The following is a 19,889-nucleotide window of genomic DNA, read 5'->3' as shown; positions in this document are numbered from 1 at the left end:
ATATGAGACTTCCAAATCCCTGCAATCTTTTTTCCTAACACTTATCTACATTTTACACAGCGTCCTAACATTTTTGGAGGGAACAACCAACAATCCAATGTCTACATTTGAAAATAGAAGGATAAAAAACTTAGAGGGGTTATCCAAAGATAAAAAGCTATGGATAGGTGATAAAAGCCAGATCAATGAAGGTGTCACCACTGCAGGCCACGGAAGTGTGGCAATGTTGTGGGGGCTTCCTGTGACCCCTTTGTGTGTGCAGCCAGGTATTATCCTACTGGAAGCCGCCATGAGAGGAACACATGTGGCTGCAGGATGTTATTAACATATCGTTGAGCTGTCATTGTCCCTTGTACCACTACTAGGGGGGACCGACTGTTGTATGCACTGGCCACCATAGCCATCACACCAGCAGGAAAAAGTGTACACCTCCACAGCAAAGGCAGGATTGAGGTGCTCACCCCGAGGTCTCCAGACACGAGCATGGCTGTCGTCAGCACCCAAACAAAACATGGATAAGTTTTTGAAGACAACCCGGTTCCACTCTGCAGCAGTTCAGTTTTGTCAATCACGACACCACTGAAAATGGAGGCGATGGTGGGTGGGTGTCAGAAGCCGTACATGCAATGGGCACCGTCAGACCAAATGTCCTTTAGCCAAGCGCCTGGAAATGGTTCCAACAGACAAGGGGGTGTAATAATGGCTCCACCTGTCTCCAGATGGTGGACAACAAAACATCGGACGATCAGATGGTCCTCTCTACTGGTGGTCTGTCAGGGGTCCTGAGCCCGGTCACCTTGTGTGTCCTCACACATCCAATGGTCCCAACACCTCCTAACAGTATGGTCAGACGCTCCTCTCTACTGGTGGTCTGTAGGGGAGGTCCTGAGCCCGGTCACCTTGTGTGCCCGCACACATCCACTGGTCCCAACACCTCCTAACAATCTGGTCAGACGCTCCTCTCTATTGGTAGTCTGTAGGGGAGGTCCTGAGCCCGGTCACCTTGTGTGCCCTCACACATCCACTGGTCCCAACACCTCCTAACAGTCCGGTCAGACGCTCCTCTCTACTGATGGTCTGTCGGGGGGTCCTGAGCCCGGTCACCTTGTGTGCCCTCACATATCTCCTGGTCCCAACACCCCCTAACAGTCTCATCAGAACGGCTCATGTGGAGGTCAGTTCAACGATACAACCTTACAGTTTTTCGGATTTCAATAATACGCCTCCTCTCAGACTGTTGACTGTGCAAAATCTCTTCCATGTAACTACATGCCGGGTTTTGCAGCAAAACACCTCCTTCTAAGTGCTTGATTGTTTTTGACAAAAAGTTCATATAACAATCATGGTGGAGATTTCACCCCGTTCTTTTGTTTTTTTTTTACCTTATGGGAGTAGCACATGTACTCAGATGATGGTCACCAAGATAGGAAGACAAGCGGTTATTAAACAGCCGGAAGTTCTCCAACCCGCAGAATACATTAATAAGGGGCTGCAAGTGGAGAAATGAACCCAGATTCTTCCCGAATATGTAATACGAGTACAGAAAGTTATTTAACGTTCTGTAATACGTGCCTCTGGCTATAAAATAAATGTTGAGCTTATCGGTTATCTGCTGATCGCGTATCTCTTGTGATTATCAGGCTTTTTTGTTTTAGTGATACATCCGCCCCCTCGCTGAACAGTTTGATAATAACACAAGTTTTATCTGTATAATTGGAAAGTGAAATCTTCAAATAAGACTAAAAGGGCGCAGAGTTTACACCCCCTCCTATACTTCATGCTAGATGGGGTATCTGCTCCGCTAATGCAAGCACTACCGGAGGGGAGGTACCACGCCGGGTCTGCAAAGTATAAGCAGATTCTAGAAAGTCATAATTGGATGAGTTTCTAAATATAAGAAACAATGTAGGTCAAGATTAAAGTAAAAACATAAAACACCCTCCAATAAGTTATTTGCAATGACACCGCCATGGGAATTATAGCGGGATTTGTTAGGTGTTGCTGCACCAGACCGACACATTAATGTATACTTCACTCCAGAAACAGGTGCATATTAAACCAGAAGTGCAAGCTAGATCGGACCTGCCGTACATAACTAAGCAGGCAAACAAGGAAGATGGACAATACCTCTGCAGCGCCACCTATTGGATGACAGCATTCCTGCAAATCAATGTCAGACCCAATATACAAGTCTTTATAACAATGGATGGGAATAGGGAACCAAGCCAGAATCCATCCACAGACAGCTGTTTCGGGGTGTTTGCCCCTCATCAGTGTGCAGTTGGTTTATGGGTGGAAGACCTGTGACATGGGTCAAGAGGGGTGACACAGGCCTCTTACCAGCCAAGCCAGAAACCTACCTGCATTCAGAGAGGGACTGTATATCTTGGCACAACCCTTTAACGGTGGTGCTGAAGGTACCATGGAGGCAGACCATGTGAAGGCTATGGGGCTCTTGGTTTATAGGCTTTTCTTCTAATAGTGTTTTATGTTCATGGTATTGATGTGGTGCCCATGCCCTGCCACTTGTTGCCCCCACTTTCACCCATGTTTGTCTGACCCATTCCTGGACTTGATTTCACTAATGCCCAGATCACACCGCTCAGTTCTCGGGTGCTCAGGGGTGGTGATGGCACCCAGATGGTGAAGCCCTCTGGACATTTGCCCCATTTGTCCTCTATCTACTGCTTTCCTATTAGTATAACATTCGAGAAGTGGTTATAATGCAGCACAGAGGAAGCGGATGACAAAGAGCTGGTCAGACTTCGTGGCAGACTCAATTTAGCAAACAGCAGCTGCTACAACAAGCGTTTTACTTGCTTCTACAATTGTTATTTGGTGGCCATTAAAGGGAAAGTTTGGAATCTCATTTAATTTCCATTGAGTTAAGTTCCTCACGGCAGCTGTGGATCGCCCGGCCCAACTGTGCAAATAAAGAACGAGGCGCATCCAAAGCGGAAAATTACCAGCTAAATGTTGTGTTTTTCTTAGTTTGGACGGCTACAAATCCATCCGAATATCCAAGTGTATCAAAGAGGAAAGAATTCCGAGAAGAGTAGATGGACGGCCGGGCGTGGACCCTCTGTCATCTCTCCTGACGGGATGCAGATTGATGGTCCGTGTCACAACAGGATATGCAGCAGCCGAACCCTGGAGCTGTCCGTCATCACTCTCAGTAGGAATGTGGGTGGTGGAGAAACTTCATGATAACATTAATGGAGTAGCAGATCACATGTATCAACCTGACCCAGCGGCAGACATTGTCTGGTAGAGAAAGCCCATTTTTTAAAATATTTTTTATGAAGGATTTACATTGAACGGTTCCTTTATTAGAGCCACCGACCCTTTATTAGAGACTCAGTTCTTTATTAGAGCCATTGGCCCTTTATTAGAGGCTCGGTCCTTTATTAGAGCCACCGACCCTTTATTAGAGACTCGGTCCTTTATTAGAGCCACCAGCCCTTTATTAGAGACTCAGTCCTTTATTAGTGCCACCGGCCCTTTATTAGAGACTTAGTACTTTATTAGAGCCACCAGCCCTTTATTAGAGACTCGGTCCTTTATTAGAGCCACCGGCCCTTTATTAGAGTTCCTTTACCTTAATTAGAGACTCGGTCCTTTCACGATTTGCACTTTTTTGAATGGAAGCTCTCCTTGTGACCCCGGAGTGCAGCATAAAATGACATGGCAAGTTTTCCGTGGTTCAGTTTCAGTGTGAATCCATATTAGAAAATTTTGCAATCTCAGTGACTCCCAACAAGGCCGGTCATCAATGCTAAACTAGCTGGGACCAGTTTTACTGCCAAGTGTGTGGGGTTTTCTCATGTAACGGTGTGGAGAGTATATTGAGAATGGCGTGATCAAGGAAAACATCCTGCGAAAGTAGATCCTGTAGATGGAAATAACTTGTCACTGAAAGGGGTCAGAGGAGGATGTCAGGAGCAGCCAAATACAACGCTCCAACTAACTCTCAATTCACTGTTTCCTAGTATGGATGGGCTATAACAGCAGACAACCAGTTCCAGCGCCATTGTGTCTAAGAGAAACAGAAATATGAGACTCTGGGGGGCAAAAGAGCGCAGAAATTGTATCACTGGTCAGATTCCTGTTGCACTGTGCTGATTGGAGGGTTGGAATTTGGCATAAGCAACATCCCTTTGTGTGGGATGGAGGGCGTTCCCCATGCTCCTCCACTCCACTGACTGCTTGGCATCTGTGAAGTTCCTATCCTTTTGAGCGAGTTTCCCGTGTAATAGAGGATCAGAAATGTTTCGTATTGACTTCAATGAGAAACCTCGCATCGCACACGCATGCACAATGCGCGGCATGCGAGAGCCATGCAACGTATTTAAGGTCCCATTGAAATCAATGGGCGATGCATTCCAAGGAACGCAATAAGCTGGAGCATCGCTCGTGTATAGGACTTCACCCAAAGGAATGAGGTTCATATTCGTGAGTCTTGCAACACACAAATCCCGCCCAAGTTTCACGGCCGTGTGAAAGCGGCCTAACGTGTATCATGCTGCCATCTTGGCTGAATATAATCAAAAGAATGGATTTCATATGCGCGCGAGTTTTGTGCGCATTGCGGGAATATCGCTCGTGTGAATAAGCCCCAAGCAGCCCTCAGTATGCGGTCGGTGTGGGAGTGGTTGGTCATCAGTATATTCCTGATCGCTCCTTCGTATAGCGATCCGCCTCTGTATTCTGCGGGACGCGCCGTATACCTGCTGCGGGTAAATATGGCTGCTTGGGGTGAGATTTACGTTTTATTTAAAGATCAGAAACCGTTTATGGTAACAAATTAAAATGGAGACCTGGGGGGGGGAGGGAGGGGCGGTCCGTTTATGTATACAGCAGTTCATGTCGTCGCTTTCCTCGCTGCCATTAGTAACAAATCACGTAATCTTTTCGGACCCTCCATTAGGAAGGCATTTCCCCGTCTTAGTGCGCACTCAGCGTTATTAAAGTTTAAAAGGCAGAACATTACGGCGGTGCAGGTGAATAAAAGCCTCTCTCGCCGCGACGGTGCGCGCTCTCTCAACCGCTCTTATACAGCTTAATGCAATTTATTTTTAATATGCTCTCACAGGGCCGGAAGTGAAAGTCTTCTGCTCGGCTGGATGCGTCTAATCGCCGACGCAGGATGGAGCGGCGCTGTAGTTTATCGCTCTGTGGTTATACGCACGGTGCCCGTACGGACGCTCGCGGTCTCTTTATGGCGCCTCCGAGGCACCCTGTGCAGTACAGTCTCTCCTGGAGGCAATGAATGCCTCTAGTGGAGCGCGGAGCGTCCGACAGAACCCACTCACACCGTTCATCATCAGACTGCGCACAGGACCACCCCATAAACTACTACGGGTGACCCATCACAGATCGCTGACGTCTACGGCCGTGTGTTAGCGCCGAAGATGAGTAGGCCGCAGCCGTACTCATATAATAGCTGTCTGAAAGAAAGTCTGTCGCTGTTGCCCCTAGCAACCAATCACAGCGCAGCTTTCATTTCTGATACTCCTGAGGGAAAATGAAAGCTGCACTGTGATTCGTTGCTAGGGGCAACAGAGACAGGCTTTCTTTCAGACAGGTCCCATAGCAGTGCGGTGTGTGACCCCCCTGTAGTTGCCACAGATTAGATGGCGGTGCTGACATGTTCTGACCGGCTGACAGGAAGGGGTCAGCGATTCACGCTGCTTGCGCCAAATTCTGACCTCCCATCAGCAGCAGAAATCTTGACTCATCTGACAAGGAGATGTTTTATTGCTGCTCAGTGATACAAGTTTTGCGCTCTTTTGCCCGCTGGAGTCTGACATTTCTGTTTTTGTTACTCAAAATGGCGCCGGAACCGGTCGCCTGCTGTTATACCATCCGTGCGGAGGAACGGCGAGTTGTGTAGGAAAATAGAACATGCTGCACTTTTTTGCGCAGAGGAATAGCGTGAGCAAAAAAACGCTTGTGAACCGACCCATGCAGATCAGTGGTTTCTATTCACTGCATGTCCCGCTGGTAGATTTTGTGAGCACAAATATGAACCCGTGAATCCGGTCCCAGGCGTCCTGTACATGGCAGAGCGCCATATCAGGCAGCGAAACTCGGCGCGGCATTGCGTTCGTGAATGTGCGAGATACTTGCGGATGTGAGACGTCTTTATGACAAAATCACCCCCCACTACTTCTGTGGAGTAACGAACCTCCGGCGCGGCTTTCAGTCGGGTTAGAGGATCGGCAACTGTTTCCCACTGTTTTCAACGGGTCTCCTCGCATCGCGCTCGCGGGCACATCCTACGCCGTGCGATGTGTTTTTACATTTGCATTGAAAACAATGGCTGACGCATTCGGAGGAACGCAAAAAGTTAGAACAGGCCACAATTTGCTCCCGCACCGCATCGCTCGTGTATCCGCATTCCAATCAAAAGAATGGAGTTCATATTTGTGCGTCTTGCAATGCAGAAATCTCGCACGATTTTCTCGGCCGGGTGAAAGTGGCCTTAGTTGGAGCACCAGAGTTGTATTCAGCTGCTTGACTACCGTTCACAACAATCCCTGACATCCTCCCCCGACCCCTTTCAGTTTTTAGCTGTTTCCATCCACAGGATCCCCTTACGCTGGATGTCTTCCTTGATCGCGCCATTCTCGGTATACTCTCCACACCGTTACATGAGAAAACCCCCTGCGGTTGGCAGTGGCATCCAAGGTTATTACTGCACTACTATGAAGCGCCAGAACTAATCACAGCGCTCTGTTCGTAACCAGGGAGCGCTGTCTCTTTAACCGCTTAACGCCACAGGGCATAAGTTACATCCTGCGGGGTTGCGGGTTTGTATGAAACGGGATCTGAAGCCTATCAAAGACAGCCGGCACCCGCCCACCGCGGCCCTGAACAGCATGAATGGTGATCACCGCTGTTAGTTCAGACAAAGGCATGTAAACACTCTGATCAGTATTCCGGGATCCCAAAAGCCCCACCCCCGTGATGAGATCGTGAGGTGCCATTCAGTCATCATGGCCGCCTCGGGCCTACTGAAGGCCCCCAGGGCTGCCATGCCTGATTGCCTATGAAGCCATGCCTGTGGCTTCATAGCCTTCCTGTTAGAATGCGGTACAATGCAATACTATGTTATTGCATTGTACTCTATAAATGACCACAAGTTCGCGTCCTCTGTGGGGACTAAAACTGTAAAAATTAGTTTGAAAAAGTTTTCTTGATTATTATAAAATGTATTAAACGCTAAAACCTTTCCCCAAATTTAGAATTAAATATCAAAACAAAAAAACCCCCCAAAACATATTTGTTATCGCTGCATCCGTGAAAGTCTGATCTATCGAGGTAACACATTATTTATCCCGCACGGTGAACGCCGTCAGAATAAAAAAATACACAGAAAATACGATGTCAGAATTGCGCTTTTTTTTGTTTTCCTCCAAGAAAGGATTTAATAAAAAGCGATCAGAAAGTCGCATCTACCCCAAATGAGTACAAATCAAAACTACAGGACGTCCCACAAAAAATGACCTCAAGCGCAACTAGGTCAACGGAAAACTAAAGACGTCATGGCGGCCAGCAGACGGCAGCAGAAAATAATAATTAGATTTTTTCCCAAAGATATTTCATATTTTTTAAAAGTAGTACAGCAAAAGTAAAACTAGATAAATTCAGTATCGTTGTAATCGTACCGACCCACAGAATAAAGCTGCCACAGTGAAGACAAGACCCCGCCCCCGCTTGCGCCCAAAAACAGCGAAAGCCTTGCTTTTTTTTTTTTTTTACTTTACTCCACTTAGAAATTCTGAAAGTTTTTCAGCACATTATACTATTTAAAAAAAATATCACCACTGAAAAATAAACTCGTTCCACAAAACAAAAAGTTGCGGCTCCATTCATTTCTGCGGGGCAGACAGATAGCCGAGTGCAATGCTATCGGGATCCGTTGGGGTGCCAATGGTTGGATGGGTGAAAATTAGAAAAAACATCCTATAACGGGAATCCCCCCTTAACCCTTTCCAATCCACTGTCTGACCTGTAAAAGACATTATGATTTAAGGCTGTACAGCTCTGATATTGGAAGACGTCCGTCGGGGCTCTCTTACTGTATATTGCCAGCCTCTCTGCTGTCGGAGCCTATCCAACGTGTCACCTCATGCAGTACTGGCTTTAGCCAGCATATAGCGCTGTTGTATAACAGCAGAAAAAGAGTAAGCCCCCTAGGAAAACCAGGATACAAATTGGATTGGAAAGGGTTAAGTCTTGGCAGCGCCATTTCCTCCCTACACACCAGTGCCTCTCTCTCTAGGCTCACGCCGCGTCCTGCCGAGCTCTGGTGACTGTAGGGCCTGTGAAGGAGCGGCTCACACCCATCCACTACCCCTAGGCATGGTGGCTGCCTATACGAACCCCTTACAGATATATATGTCTTCTCATGGCAGATTCGTTGTTTTTTTTCAGCCTGTGTATAAATTTCTGCAAATCCCTGTGACTTGAGGGCTGTGGAAAGCTATAAAGCTCCTCTGCTAAAACGCGCCCGCAGCCGCGCACCGCTAGCGCCATAGAGAGGAGAACGTTGTCATACTAATGAATGGACCCCGAAACAAGAGACAGCGGAGCCGTGCGGCCGATGGCAGACTGATTTCATGCCCTGTGATGCCCGCACAATAATGATGTCTTCAGGGATTTCCTCCGGTGCAGGCTGTCTGCTGTCTTGAGATACGCCGCCGCCGCCGCCACCACCGCTCCGGCTCGGCTGCACGCACCATCTCTTCTAATAGGATATTTCATTTGAAGTAAAGTTCAGTGAACATCAAGCGCGGCGCCGGCGTTATGTCACCCATCCCCGCTGTGCGAAGCTCGCGTTTAACTCTGGAGAGTGTTACTGGCATTAGTAAAACAAAGACGGATTTGTCCATTGCATTCGGCGAGACGGCGGCGGCGGACAGATTCTTCATGTGTGATAGCGATGCAGCAGAGCTGAGTGGGTGCCTGATACCTAAACTGATTTTTCGGAGGGCAGCGAAAGAAAACACATGATTCTGGCATTTTCTTTAGAGTCTTTTTTTTTACAGTGAGGCCGGGCTCACACGGCCACAAGCGTAAATTGCTGCAGGAGCTCCGCAGCGTTGTACAGCTGTGGAGGCGGCCATGATTCTGCGTACAGCAGTGTATGGCGGCAAAATTGTACTGTGCCTGACCGCATACTCACACCTGCGCAATACGCCTGTTTATTTTGTTTATATTTCCAGCACTGTCGCCAAGTGACAGCGGGTATGCACGCCACCCATATGCATTGTAATTGCGTACGGGCGCGCGTATGAACACGCCCATTGAGTACAATGGGCTCTATTTCGCGGATATATGTGGCGAAATAGAACATGCTGCTTTCTTTTTTGCGCTCACGTATCACGCAATTCGAACAGGCTAAGGCGAGCGGAGCTGTGTAAGGCAATGTAATTAATTGCCTGCGAGTCACCGCGTATCCCACGGGCGTACAGAGGCCGCATAATACGCAGCAAACATATGGTCATTCGAGCCCGGCCTATGACTAGCTTCACATGGGTGTAGATGCATTTACTGGCACATTTGCGCAATGGCTGTAGTGTTTTTGTGCTTGCTTGATGCGTGCTTTACTGCATTCTGTGCGTACGTATTTTCACACACAGAAAAACACGCAAACACACTTCCATTGATTTTAATGGGTGATTAGGTGAAGTTAGTTTAATATGTGCTAAAAAAAATTCACACGCAACATACGCTCATGTGAACGAACCACTTGAAAACGGGAAAAGCTATTCACTGCGTTTTGCGCGCATAATACGCTTCAGAAATGCATTCATGTGAATAAGCCCCTAATAATGCAGCATAAATGACATGATACATTTTTTCTGCAGGTTGGTTCCATTATGACTAGAGATGAGCGAGCACGCTCGTTTAAGGCTGATGCTCGAGCGAGCACCATGGGGGGGGGGGGGGGGGGGTGAGCGAGGGGGAGAGAGAGAGAGCACCACATGGTGCTCGGTCGAGTAATCAGTTACTTGACAAGAGCATCAGCCTTAAACAAGCTCGCTCATCTCTAATCATGATGTAACCAAAATTACAGTATATATTTTCTTACGTTTTTCTACTTTGAGGGCGAGCACCCACTGGCGTTTGCGTTCTCCGCGGGGAAAAAACGCCGCGTTTTCGCGTTTTTCCGCGCGTTTTTCGCGGCGTTTTCCGTTAATTTCCATTGACATTCATGGGTGCATTAGGAGAAAAATAGGGACACATATGCAACTGACAGTTCCTATGTTAAAAACGCAAACGCAACGCAAAAAAAACGCCAGTGGACAGGAACACATGTTATCTCTATGCCTGTGCAGGAAAAACGCAAAACGCAAAACGCAGGTAAAAAAACGCCAGTGGGTGCTCGCCCTGACTCAATAAAAACCCTTGTTTTAGGAAAACATTTTTTTTGCACCGCTGCATTAAGAGTCCTATAACTTTTCATTTTCCCATGGGCGGAGCTCAAACTTATTTTTATTGGTACTATTTTGGGATACATATGACTTTTTTTATCCCCTTTATTGCTTATTTTTTAGGGAGAGATGAAGTCAATAAAAAAAAATACATTTTGGCTCAGTTTTTTTGCTTTTATAACGGCTCAGTCAGACAGGCGTTTGTTTGCTGCGCATGTTACTTGCGTTTGCGATAGCATGTATTAAGAACCAATGTTTTTCAATGGCAGCAGTCATATGCTCAATATTTACCTGTGTACAAAAATGCGCAGCGGTAAATATAGGGCAGCGGATTTTAAAATGTAGGTAACTGCGGCATCCGACTTTTTTAAATGTGAAACCCCTGGATGCTGTCACATCCAGGGGTTTCATCTTGTGCTCAAGGGGGCTGGCGGCAGCAGCGCCCACCCCATTGAGAACATACAGTGAAGATCGCAATCCTCTGGCACAGCGGTGACAGCTTTGACACAGGAGCACAATGTTCTCCCATTGAATTCAATGGCGTTGGCGCTACAGACAGCTCCATTGAATGCAATGGGCTGCTGCCAGCCCTGCAGTGATTTTCGGGGAAAGGCTGTAAATATAAGCACTTCCCTGAAAATCATCACTAAAATGTGTAAAAAATTAAAATATATATTTATACTCACCTGTACGCAGCTACCGGGGCTCAGGCGCATCCAGCCACATCTTCTCCTGAACTGCTCTGAAGTGCTTTCAGCAGGCAGGGATTTAAAATCCCTGCCTGCTGAAGGGCTTCCTTTGATTGGCTGAGCACTGTAACCAATCAGAGGCAGCACTCAGCTGTCTCTCTTTTTTTTTTTTTCCCTCTGTGATGCTATGATTGCTGTGATAATACACTGCAGAACTTCTGTACTGCAATGTAGTAATGCTGAGAATAGCAATCGTAGGCCATGATGGTCACAGAAGGAGCATCCTCAACATTGATTGCAGCATTTACGGGGTTAACAGCAGAGATCTGTGTTCTCACCAATGTTGCAGAGAGAGCTGTCTGTCATTCACAGCTAGCTCTTACTTCAGATGGCATAGGGCTCAGAGTTCGCGCCATCTATAGAACTTAAGTGTACACCCTGGGAGTAGAACTGCTTCCCAGCCGGGGGAATGCGTTTATGCACGTGGATGCAGGGGGTTTAAGGAAGATGGTTTGATAGGCGGTTTGCTGACAGACGGAAGTACTTTCTGGCTCCAGGTGCATTGTGGGACAGGCTTCAGTGCCAGTATCAGGCCTCTTTCACATAAGCGTTTGAAAGTTGCAGCTATTATTCATGATTTTTTACGGCGGGCTGCAGTGTCCTGCAGTGGACTGATGCCGCAGCCCCAAAATGCCTTGGTCGGCAGAACTGCTTAAATCCCCTTAATTGCCTTACTAGAGGCACCTGTCAGCGTTTTGCAGCGCTAGCCATTGTTAAACTCCCTCCCCCTCGCTTTTTTTTGGATGGCTCCCATAGGAGTAACAGCTGCAGAGCCAGCCCTGCTGACTTTATCCCATGACAGGTCCTCTTCAAAGAAATCTAACCTTAAAGCGGTGTTCCAGGACTTTTACCCCCGGCACTACTGATAGCCTATACTTAGGATAGGTCATGAATAGTTTATTGGCAGGGGCCACCGCCCGGAACTGCCGATGATCAGCTAGTCTTATCTCCCGTACTTATCACCTTCAAGCTAGATGTTCACAGCTCTGTCAATATTGCAGTTGGAGCCAGAAGTGTAGCAGAAGGCATAGCTCCCATTGAAATCCATGAGAGCTATGCCTTCTATTACACTTCCTGCACAGACCACAATAAGGACTTAGCAGAATATATTGCTTGGCTGCAGTGAGTGTGGGGGCTGAGATCACCTGATCGCTAGGGGGGGGGGGGGTCTCAAGAGCCGGACCGCTGCTGATCAACTGTCCATGACCTATCCTGAGAATAGGTCATCATTTAACAACGGGTAAAAGTCCTGGAACACCACTTTAAAATGTTCTACTATCAATAAACACAATAAAGTACGATAATAGAAGCGAAGGATGATAGAAGACCAAACTTACGAGAGGACATTTCCAATGTAGGCGTAGTAGGAGCAGCAGTAAGGGGGGGTCCCATCACAGCAGTAGGACTTACAGTCGGTTCCGCAGTGTGCAAGGCAGGAATCTAGATGAAGGAAGCAGAATCTGCATTACTGTCTGTAGTATATATTTTTAGCAGTTTTGCCATATTATTTTTTTTTTGTAATGTTCCAAAAGTTTTTTATTTCAAAAGTATTGTTTTTTCAGCCATCATACTTATCTTACCACCCTTACCCAAACCCTATTCATCCAGACTATGCCCAACATCTCTCATCCAGGGTCAGACTATAGACATGGTAATGGGGCTATTTCCCAGAAGCCTCCACCCCCAGAAATGTATAATGTTTATGCCAGGGTAATTATAGAAGCTAAGGGTTTTTTGCCCAAGGGTCTTCCATCGGTCTCGCTCCGGCCCCGCTCTCATTGACGCTGATGAATGACTGTGAACATGTAAGAGATGGGGGAGCTGACATTGTTTGATACTGTGATTGTTACCATAGACATGTATAAGGGCAGGATCAGAAAAGTGTGTTTTTTGGGGGCGCAAAGAAGTAGGAAGTGGGTGGGATGGGAGTAGCGAGTTGGAGTTTCTCCCCAGAACCATGGTGTGCAGCTAGTAAATATTTGGTGGTCACGAGTCGTTTTGCCACAGAGACAGAAGTACTATTCCATATGACCAGCTGAAACATTACTAGCAATATTGGATCCTCCGGTCCCACGCCTACCGGGTGCAACAAGTTTGTATTCCGTCTTATCAAGAACTGTTCTGATTGGTTGCAAAAAAAAATTTACTGGTTTTCAACATGGCTTCATGACTGATGTATAGAACATTGTAAGTGGGGGCAGGCACTGTTTGCTTTCCTCCTTACAGTCTGCAGTTGCTTTGAGACGCTCACAGGAGCTAATCCCACCCCTCTAAAGGTCCTAGAAGTTACTGTGAGACCTGCTGGCCTATAAAAAGTTTGCAGCTGCGCCACAGTACCTAGTGGTGCAGCAGAGCTGAGGGTGTCAGTACAGAGACTCTGGGGTCTCTGTGAGCGGAGGTGCTATGAGACACAGCAGCTACGGAAGACAGAGCCGGGACATGTATGAGCCGCTCAGGGGCTACTCTGCCAGTACTAGGACCAGTGAGGCAGCACAGATATTGTAGTCTGAAAAGGAAAGGCTGCTGCATTGTGACCTGTGAGGCTACGTTTGCAATGGGATGGGCACCGAGACTGCTGCAACAACTGACTGCAGCACACCAGAGGGCAAGTGAGACTGGATCTGCACAGCAGAGACCCTGGACTAAGATTCAAAGCAGGACAGCGGATTTTTCGACAGATTGTAAGTGAGGTCGGCCCTCGGTAAAAAGCAAGCATGTGTACACGTGTGGTGACTGTGCAGGTCTGCTAGTCACATGACACTGACCATTGAAGTCTGTCTTGAACACCCGGAACAAGGAATGAGACGTTACTGTAACAGAGCCTGGGATTTTCAGGGATTTTGCTTGCAATTTACAAATTACTGTTTGTTCTCTCTAGCCGGGGTTGTGTAATGGATCCATGGAAGTTACATATTTTCTCAAGGGTTCTCTAAACTTGCATAACCATTTCCCTTTGGAGTTCATTAGGTATAATAAAATGTCTTTCTTTTTGTTACTCCGTCGTCCTCTTCGTATCCTGGAACCTGTGTCGCATACCACCACTCGTGACAACATTTTCTCCTACCCTCCAGTGCACCACTTGCAGTAGAACCCTGTTCCTAACTAGGCTTCCAATTAGACCTGGGCCTGATCGATACATGGCAGCATTACCTGTTATGGACAAAAGAGTCACGCCAGCCAGCAGAGGTAAGTCCAAGCAAGGAATGGTTGGTCTGACCCAGTTCAGCAGGCCTGTGATCACGGATCTACCTGCCACTGGCGCTTCTACAAACAAGCAGCCACTTCCGCACTAGGAAAAGTGATCAGATGCCACACTTCTTGGGGTTGGATGTGGGACCACTGATCAGATCAAAAGGTCCGTGGTGGAAAAACACCTTCTGTAAAGTTCTATAAACTTCTTTAATGTCCATCCACAGTTCATTTTATTCTCAAGCACTATTGAGGAAACCCAGACACGTGCCAAGTTTACCTCCACTACTCCCACAATACTGTGAAATGTCATAAGGCAAGAAGATGTATGGTAAACCCCTATCTAGCCATAAGTTACATTGAAATGCTAAAAAACAATGAATACATGCACCCTCTGACCCATCAGCCTTGGTTCCTGTTTTTGGCCATTCAAGATGGTAGACGCAATCTTCAGACTCCCTAATTCCCACAGAGTATTGGTAGTACTAATACACTATACCTGCTCTCTGATTGGCCAGAGCTGCTCACGTGATCAGCACTGGCCAATCAGAGAGCAGTGCAGAGTGTGCATTAGTTAGAGAATTGGACAGTCGAAAATTGGGCCTGAAACTAGCAGATTGGAAGGACTGATAGTGAAATGTGATCCGTGATAGAATGTAGTTGTAGGGACTGAATACATTGAGTTTAGCTAGTTAGTAAAGGCTAATGTTCGGCGAGGGGAGTGATATAAATGATAATACACAAAAGTGATACTAATATTATGCTAAGTGTGGGAGATGCTATAGAGATGATGTTTGAAGTGCTAAATCAATAGTGATAATGAGTATTGCAGGGTTCATTAGAGGTAATGCTGCTGATAGCTGATTAATGCGAAGATATGGAGGTTTAGCCTTGGAAATGCTATGTTTTTTATTGCATGAGTATATGGGCTATTGTGAATGTTCTGTATATAATGCTCCTGCTTTTTGTAGAAATGTGTGTTACGTATCTGACTAATATAGTTGATGATGCTTATTAGAGATGTGATTAAGACGGATGGCTACTACGAAGACTGATGATAGTTTGTAACTAGGCAGTTGGTCAGGGAAGTGTGATAGTCTTTGTTGTGGTCTGTGTGGATGTTGTGTCATTCATTAGCCCTGAACCTAGTCATGGCAGGCACATTTTTTGTGTTTTGGTGATTGTGTCTGATTGACGAGTCAGGAGGCAAGTTTAGCCCCGCATGGTGGTGCTTGTGGAGGTATATGAAGTCGGGTATGGTGCACAAATGGAGGTTGTGTTTTCTACATTTGTAAAGAGTGTAAGCCTGTTCAAGCATTAGATATCAAGAATTAGAAATTAGAAAAAACTTTCTGACAGTGAGTGGAACAGGTTGCCATGGGAGGTGGTGAGTTCTCCTTCAATGGAAGTGTTCAAACAAAGGCTGGACAAGTATCTGTCTGGGATGATTTAGTGAATCCTGCACTGAGCAGGGGGTCAGACCCGATGACCCTGGAGGTCCCTTCCAACTCTACCAGTCTAGGATTCTATGATAAGCAGAGGTGAGGTGTGGACTGTAGTTTTGTGGCACAAGATGAGCCTTGGATGCCTGCTGAGGAAGATTCTGGCAGCAGTTTGAGAGAATGAGCTAAGGAAATTCCCAGGAGCCTCCTGTCTGGAAGAGAGGCTGGATCGTCTTGCACCATTGTAGCTTCGGTCATGGACCTGTTGAACTGCTGAGTCCATGGAAGAGAAAGAGGCTAGTGTTGCAAGGACCGAGAGCGAAGCTGACTGACCATAGACTGCGCAAGGCCAGATAAGCATCAAAAGAGACTTAGATTGTAAACAGGGGGAGTATACAACGTTCTGGGAAGATTGAGCGACTGAACATACAAAGCGAACGTGTTGTATCCCTTTGTATCCCGCGTGGTCAGTGAGGTCAAGAATATATCACAAGCCCCAAAGATAGTGTTGATACGTACATCTAACAGGACTGTGATGGCACGTAGTTAGGAGACTGTACTTGATTCTGCCATGACTGGCAAGCTGATACAGGGTTACAACGGCTTCCAAGTCTGTTTTGTGTTCTGAATTATATTGCCAGGGTATTTGAAACTGTGTTACAACGGTCAGGGACCTATATGTTATATGAACTGCTTACTGTAGAAACCCAAAAGCCAACTGAAGTGTCTGAGCCATTGGTCCCATCTATTGCTTAAAATGGCCAAACTCTTAAAGGGGTTGTCCCGCGCCGAAACGGGTTTGTTTTTTTTCAATAGCTCCCCCGTTCGGCGTGAGACAAACCCGATACATGTGTTGAAAAAAAAACCGGATAGTACTTACCCGAATCCCCGCGCTCCGGTGACTTCTTACTTACCTTGCGAAGATGGCCGCCGGGATCTTCACCCTCGGTGGACCGCAGGTCTTCTGTGCGGTCCATTGCCGATTCCAGCCTCCTGATTGGCTGGAATCGGCACACGTGACGGGGCGGAGCTACGAGGAGCAGCTCTCCAGCACGAGCAGCCCCATTCAACACGGAGAAGACCGGACTGCGCAAGCGCGTCTAATCGGGCGATTAGACGCTGAAAATTAGACGGCACCATGGAGACGAGGACGCTAGCAACGGAGCAGGTAAGTGAATAACTTCTGTATGGCTCATAATTAATGCACAATGTACATTACAAAGTGCATTAATATGGCCATACAGAAGTGTATACCCAACTTTGTTTCGCGGGACAACCCCTTTAATTCTTGTGTGCAACATAAAGTGCAACTCTATTCAGTATCCAAGTAAAGATTGTTATAACTTGCTGCAATGTGTGTTTCGTCTATAACTCTCCTGTGAGGAGGAACACCCCCATATAGACAGGAACCTGACTTACCCGGAGCCCCTAAAGAGGACCTCCAGCCAGGGGTATCTCAGCAGCCTCAACTCACCATGGCTGATGGACTACAGAATTACCCGCCACCTCGGTGGGAGTCACAGGACCAGTGAGCAAAGTTCCTGTCACATGGCTTTCCCACTCCCGAGGCCGGCTGTTTGTCATCATTTGGAGGCGACCACATGGTTTCAGCAACAAATAGCCTGTTATATTGATTTCAAACACAGGAAGCCTCTCTCCCAGTGACGGGCTTGATTTCAGCATAGTGCTGCAGGGTGAACCAGTCACTTTCTTGCCCTATCTCAGACATTACGCTCCATTGCGTAACTTTACACTGAGCAAAATGGTGGGCTCCTGCCCGCTCCATCGGCTACTCCAAAACTTCTGCATCAGACCTCCTATTTCTGGGATGTGCTTTTTGTATACCCCTCATCACGAAGCATAGCCTGACCATCTTCCATCTCCCTGTTCAGCACCCTCCATCCATCAAAGCACCGACACCTGGGATGCATAAACCTAATAAAAACAGTTACCAACAGTAGTCAAGCATTATAAAACCTCATTAGAGGCACCTCATTACACCCTTATGGTTGCTCAACACAGCATTGGATACTGGTTCCTTGGAACCACCAGAGGACATGATTCTGAGGTCCAGCTTCCATCCAAACAGAACATGAACACATCCACCAGGTAATGGATTATTTGTGAATTATAATTCAGGAAATAGACTCTAATACCAAATTAGTCTCAAGCTCTCGCTCACGACCTGAAGGTTGCAAGTTCAATCCCGCATAGTTCAGGCAGCCTGCTCAAGGCTGACTCAGCCTTTCATCCTTCCGAGGTCAGTAGAATGAGTACCCAGCTTGGTGGATGGTAATAAATTACCTGAAAGTGCTGCGGAATAAGTTGGCGCTATACAAGTAACAAGATTTATTTATTTATTGACTCCAAAGTCACCTTCGAACACAAACAGGGTTGTCCTCTGTGGCCGCTCAGGGCCATAATCATGTGGGAGCCTGACCCATAGGACAATACCCTTGTTGGCCAGTCTGATGATGACCCAGTAGATGGAGGCACCTGGGCGCAAGCGAGACGCTTGCTTTCTCTTACGTGGTTTTGCGATGCGTTACTTCCAGCATTGAGCAGAACACCTGGCACATCATGAGGCGACGCAGCAGCTGTTGTAGTCACTTCATCTGCCACCAGCTCCCAAGAGGAAAGAGGTGAAAGCAACGTCTCACCTATTTTCATACTACTCTGCAAGTCCTCGGAGGGCTCCCAGGTGTAGAAAGCTGCTTATCCAGCTCTGCGCACCACAATGATATGTGACCAGAAATAATTAGGGGGTTGGAAGACCTATCCTGGAATTGGGTCATTAGCAGAGGCACTAAATACGACAGAGATACAGGAGGCGCTGAGTAAGGCAGGAGCCAAATGCCAGGATAGGAGGGCGGGCGCCTCGCCTAAACTCAGATTGTGAATGCTATCCTGCAGCAGAGAATTGCTAAATAATGTGTACTCAGAATACAAGAAGCAGATTGAGTCCACTGACAGCACTAGAAGGGCTTTGCTGTGTATGTGAGCTCTTATACAGGTTCTAATTTAGTAATTATATATATATCATGATTTTGCGCACTGCCGGGGCCTTCCCTGAATTGAATTCTGCCCAATGTTAAACGTTTTTCTGGAGGCCTGATCTTACTGCTGTAGTAAGCAACTTATACTTACTTATTATATAAGTAGTAGCTATAGAATTGAGTGGCTTACTTACAAACTGAGACGCTAAAAACCTATCTGCGGTCCAAGAGGTTTCATGACTTTAATTTTGTCCCCTACCTACTGCCAAGTTGTGCAGGCCTGCTCTAGGCGTAAAGGATAGATGATGGGAGACATCTCTGTACTGACCCTTTAAATATATACATAGTTATTACAGCGCCCCCTTGTTACAGTCCTGGGTATAATAGATGATGGAAGAGATCTCTGTACTGACCCCTGATATATCTATACATAGTTATTAGAGCGCCCCCTTCTTACAGTCCTGGGTATAATAGATGGTGGCAGAGATCTCTGTATGGTCCACTGATATATTTATAGATAGTTATTAGAGTGCCCCCTTGTTACAGTTCTGAGTATAATACATGATGGGAGATCTCTGTATTGACCCTTGACAGAGGCATAACTTGAAGCTTCTGGGCCCCGATGCAAAATCTGTAACAGGACCCCAAACTATAATGCTTTATTCACAGTACTTGGCTCCCAATATGGAGAAGAGAGGCCTTAGGGGCCCCCTAAGGCTTCTGGGCCCGGGTGCAACCGCATCCCCTGCACCCCCTATAGTTACGCCCCTGACCCTTGATATATCTATACATAGTTATTAGAGCGCCCCCTTGTTACAGTCCTGGGTATAATAGATGGTGGGAGAGATCTCTGTACTGACCCCTGATATATTTATACATAGTTATTAGAGCACCCCCTTCTTACAGTCCTGGGTATAATAGATGGTGGCAGAGATCTCTGTATTGTCCATTGATACATTTACACATAGTTATTAGAGCGCCCCCGGTTACAGTCTTGGGTATAAATAGCTGACAGGAGAGATCTCTGTACTGACCCCTGATATATCTATACATACCTATTAGAGCACCCTC

At 46.8% G+C, this 19,889-nt stretch overlaps 1 protein-coding gene across 1 annotated transcript in view; it reads right to left on the bottom strand.

Annotated features, from left to right (window-relative positions):
- CYYR1 (cysteine and tyrosine rich 1) overlaps positions 1–19,889 on the bottom strand; it is an 85,070-nt gene that overhangs the window by 29,657 nt on the left and 35,524 nt on the right. The window contains exon 2 of the mRNA XM_066599087.1: positions 12,529–12,631. Coding sequence (XP_066455184.1) covers positions 12,529–12,631 — 103 coding nt within the window. The remainder of the gene's footprint in view (positions 1–12,528; positions 12,632–19,889) is intronic.

This window comes from Eleutherodactylus coqui, chromosome 4, assembly GCF_035609145.1.
Source record: "Eleutherodactylus coqui strain aEleCoq1 chromosome 4, aEleCoq1.hap1, whole genome shotgun sequence".
Lineage (NCBI taxonomy): Eukaryota > Metazoa > Chordata > Amphibia > Anura > Eleutherodactylidae > Eleutherodactylus > Eleutherodactylus coqui.
This window is presented reverse-complemented; position numbering and strand designations above follow the sequence as displayed.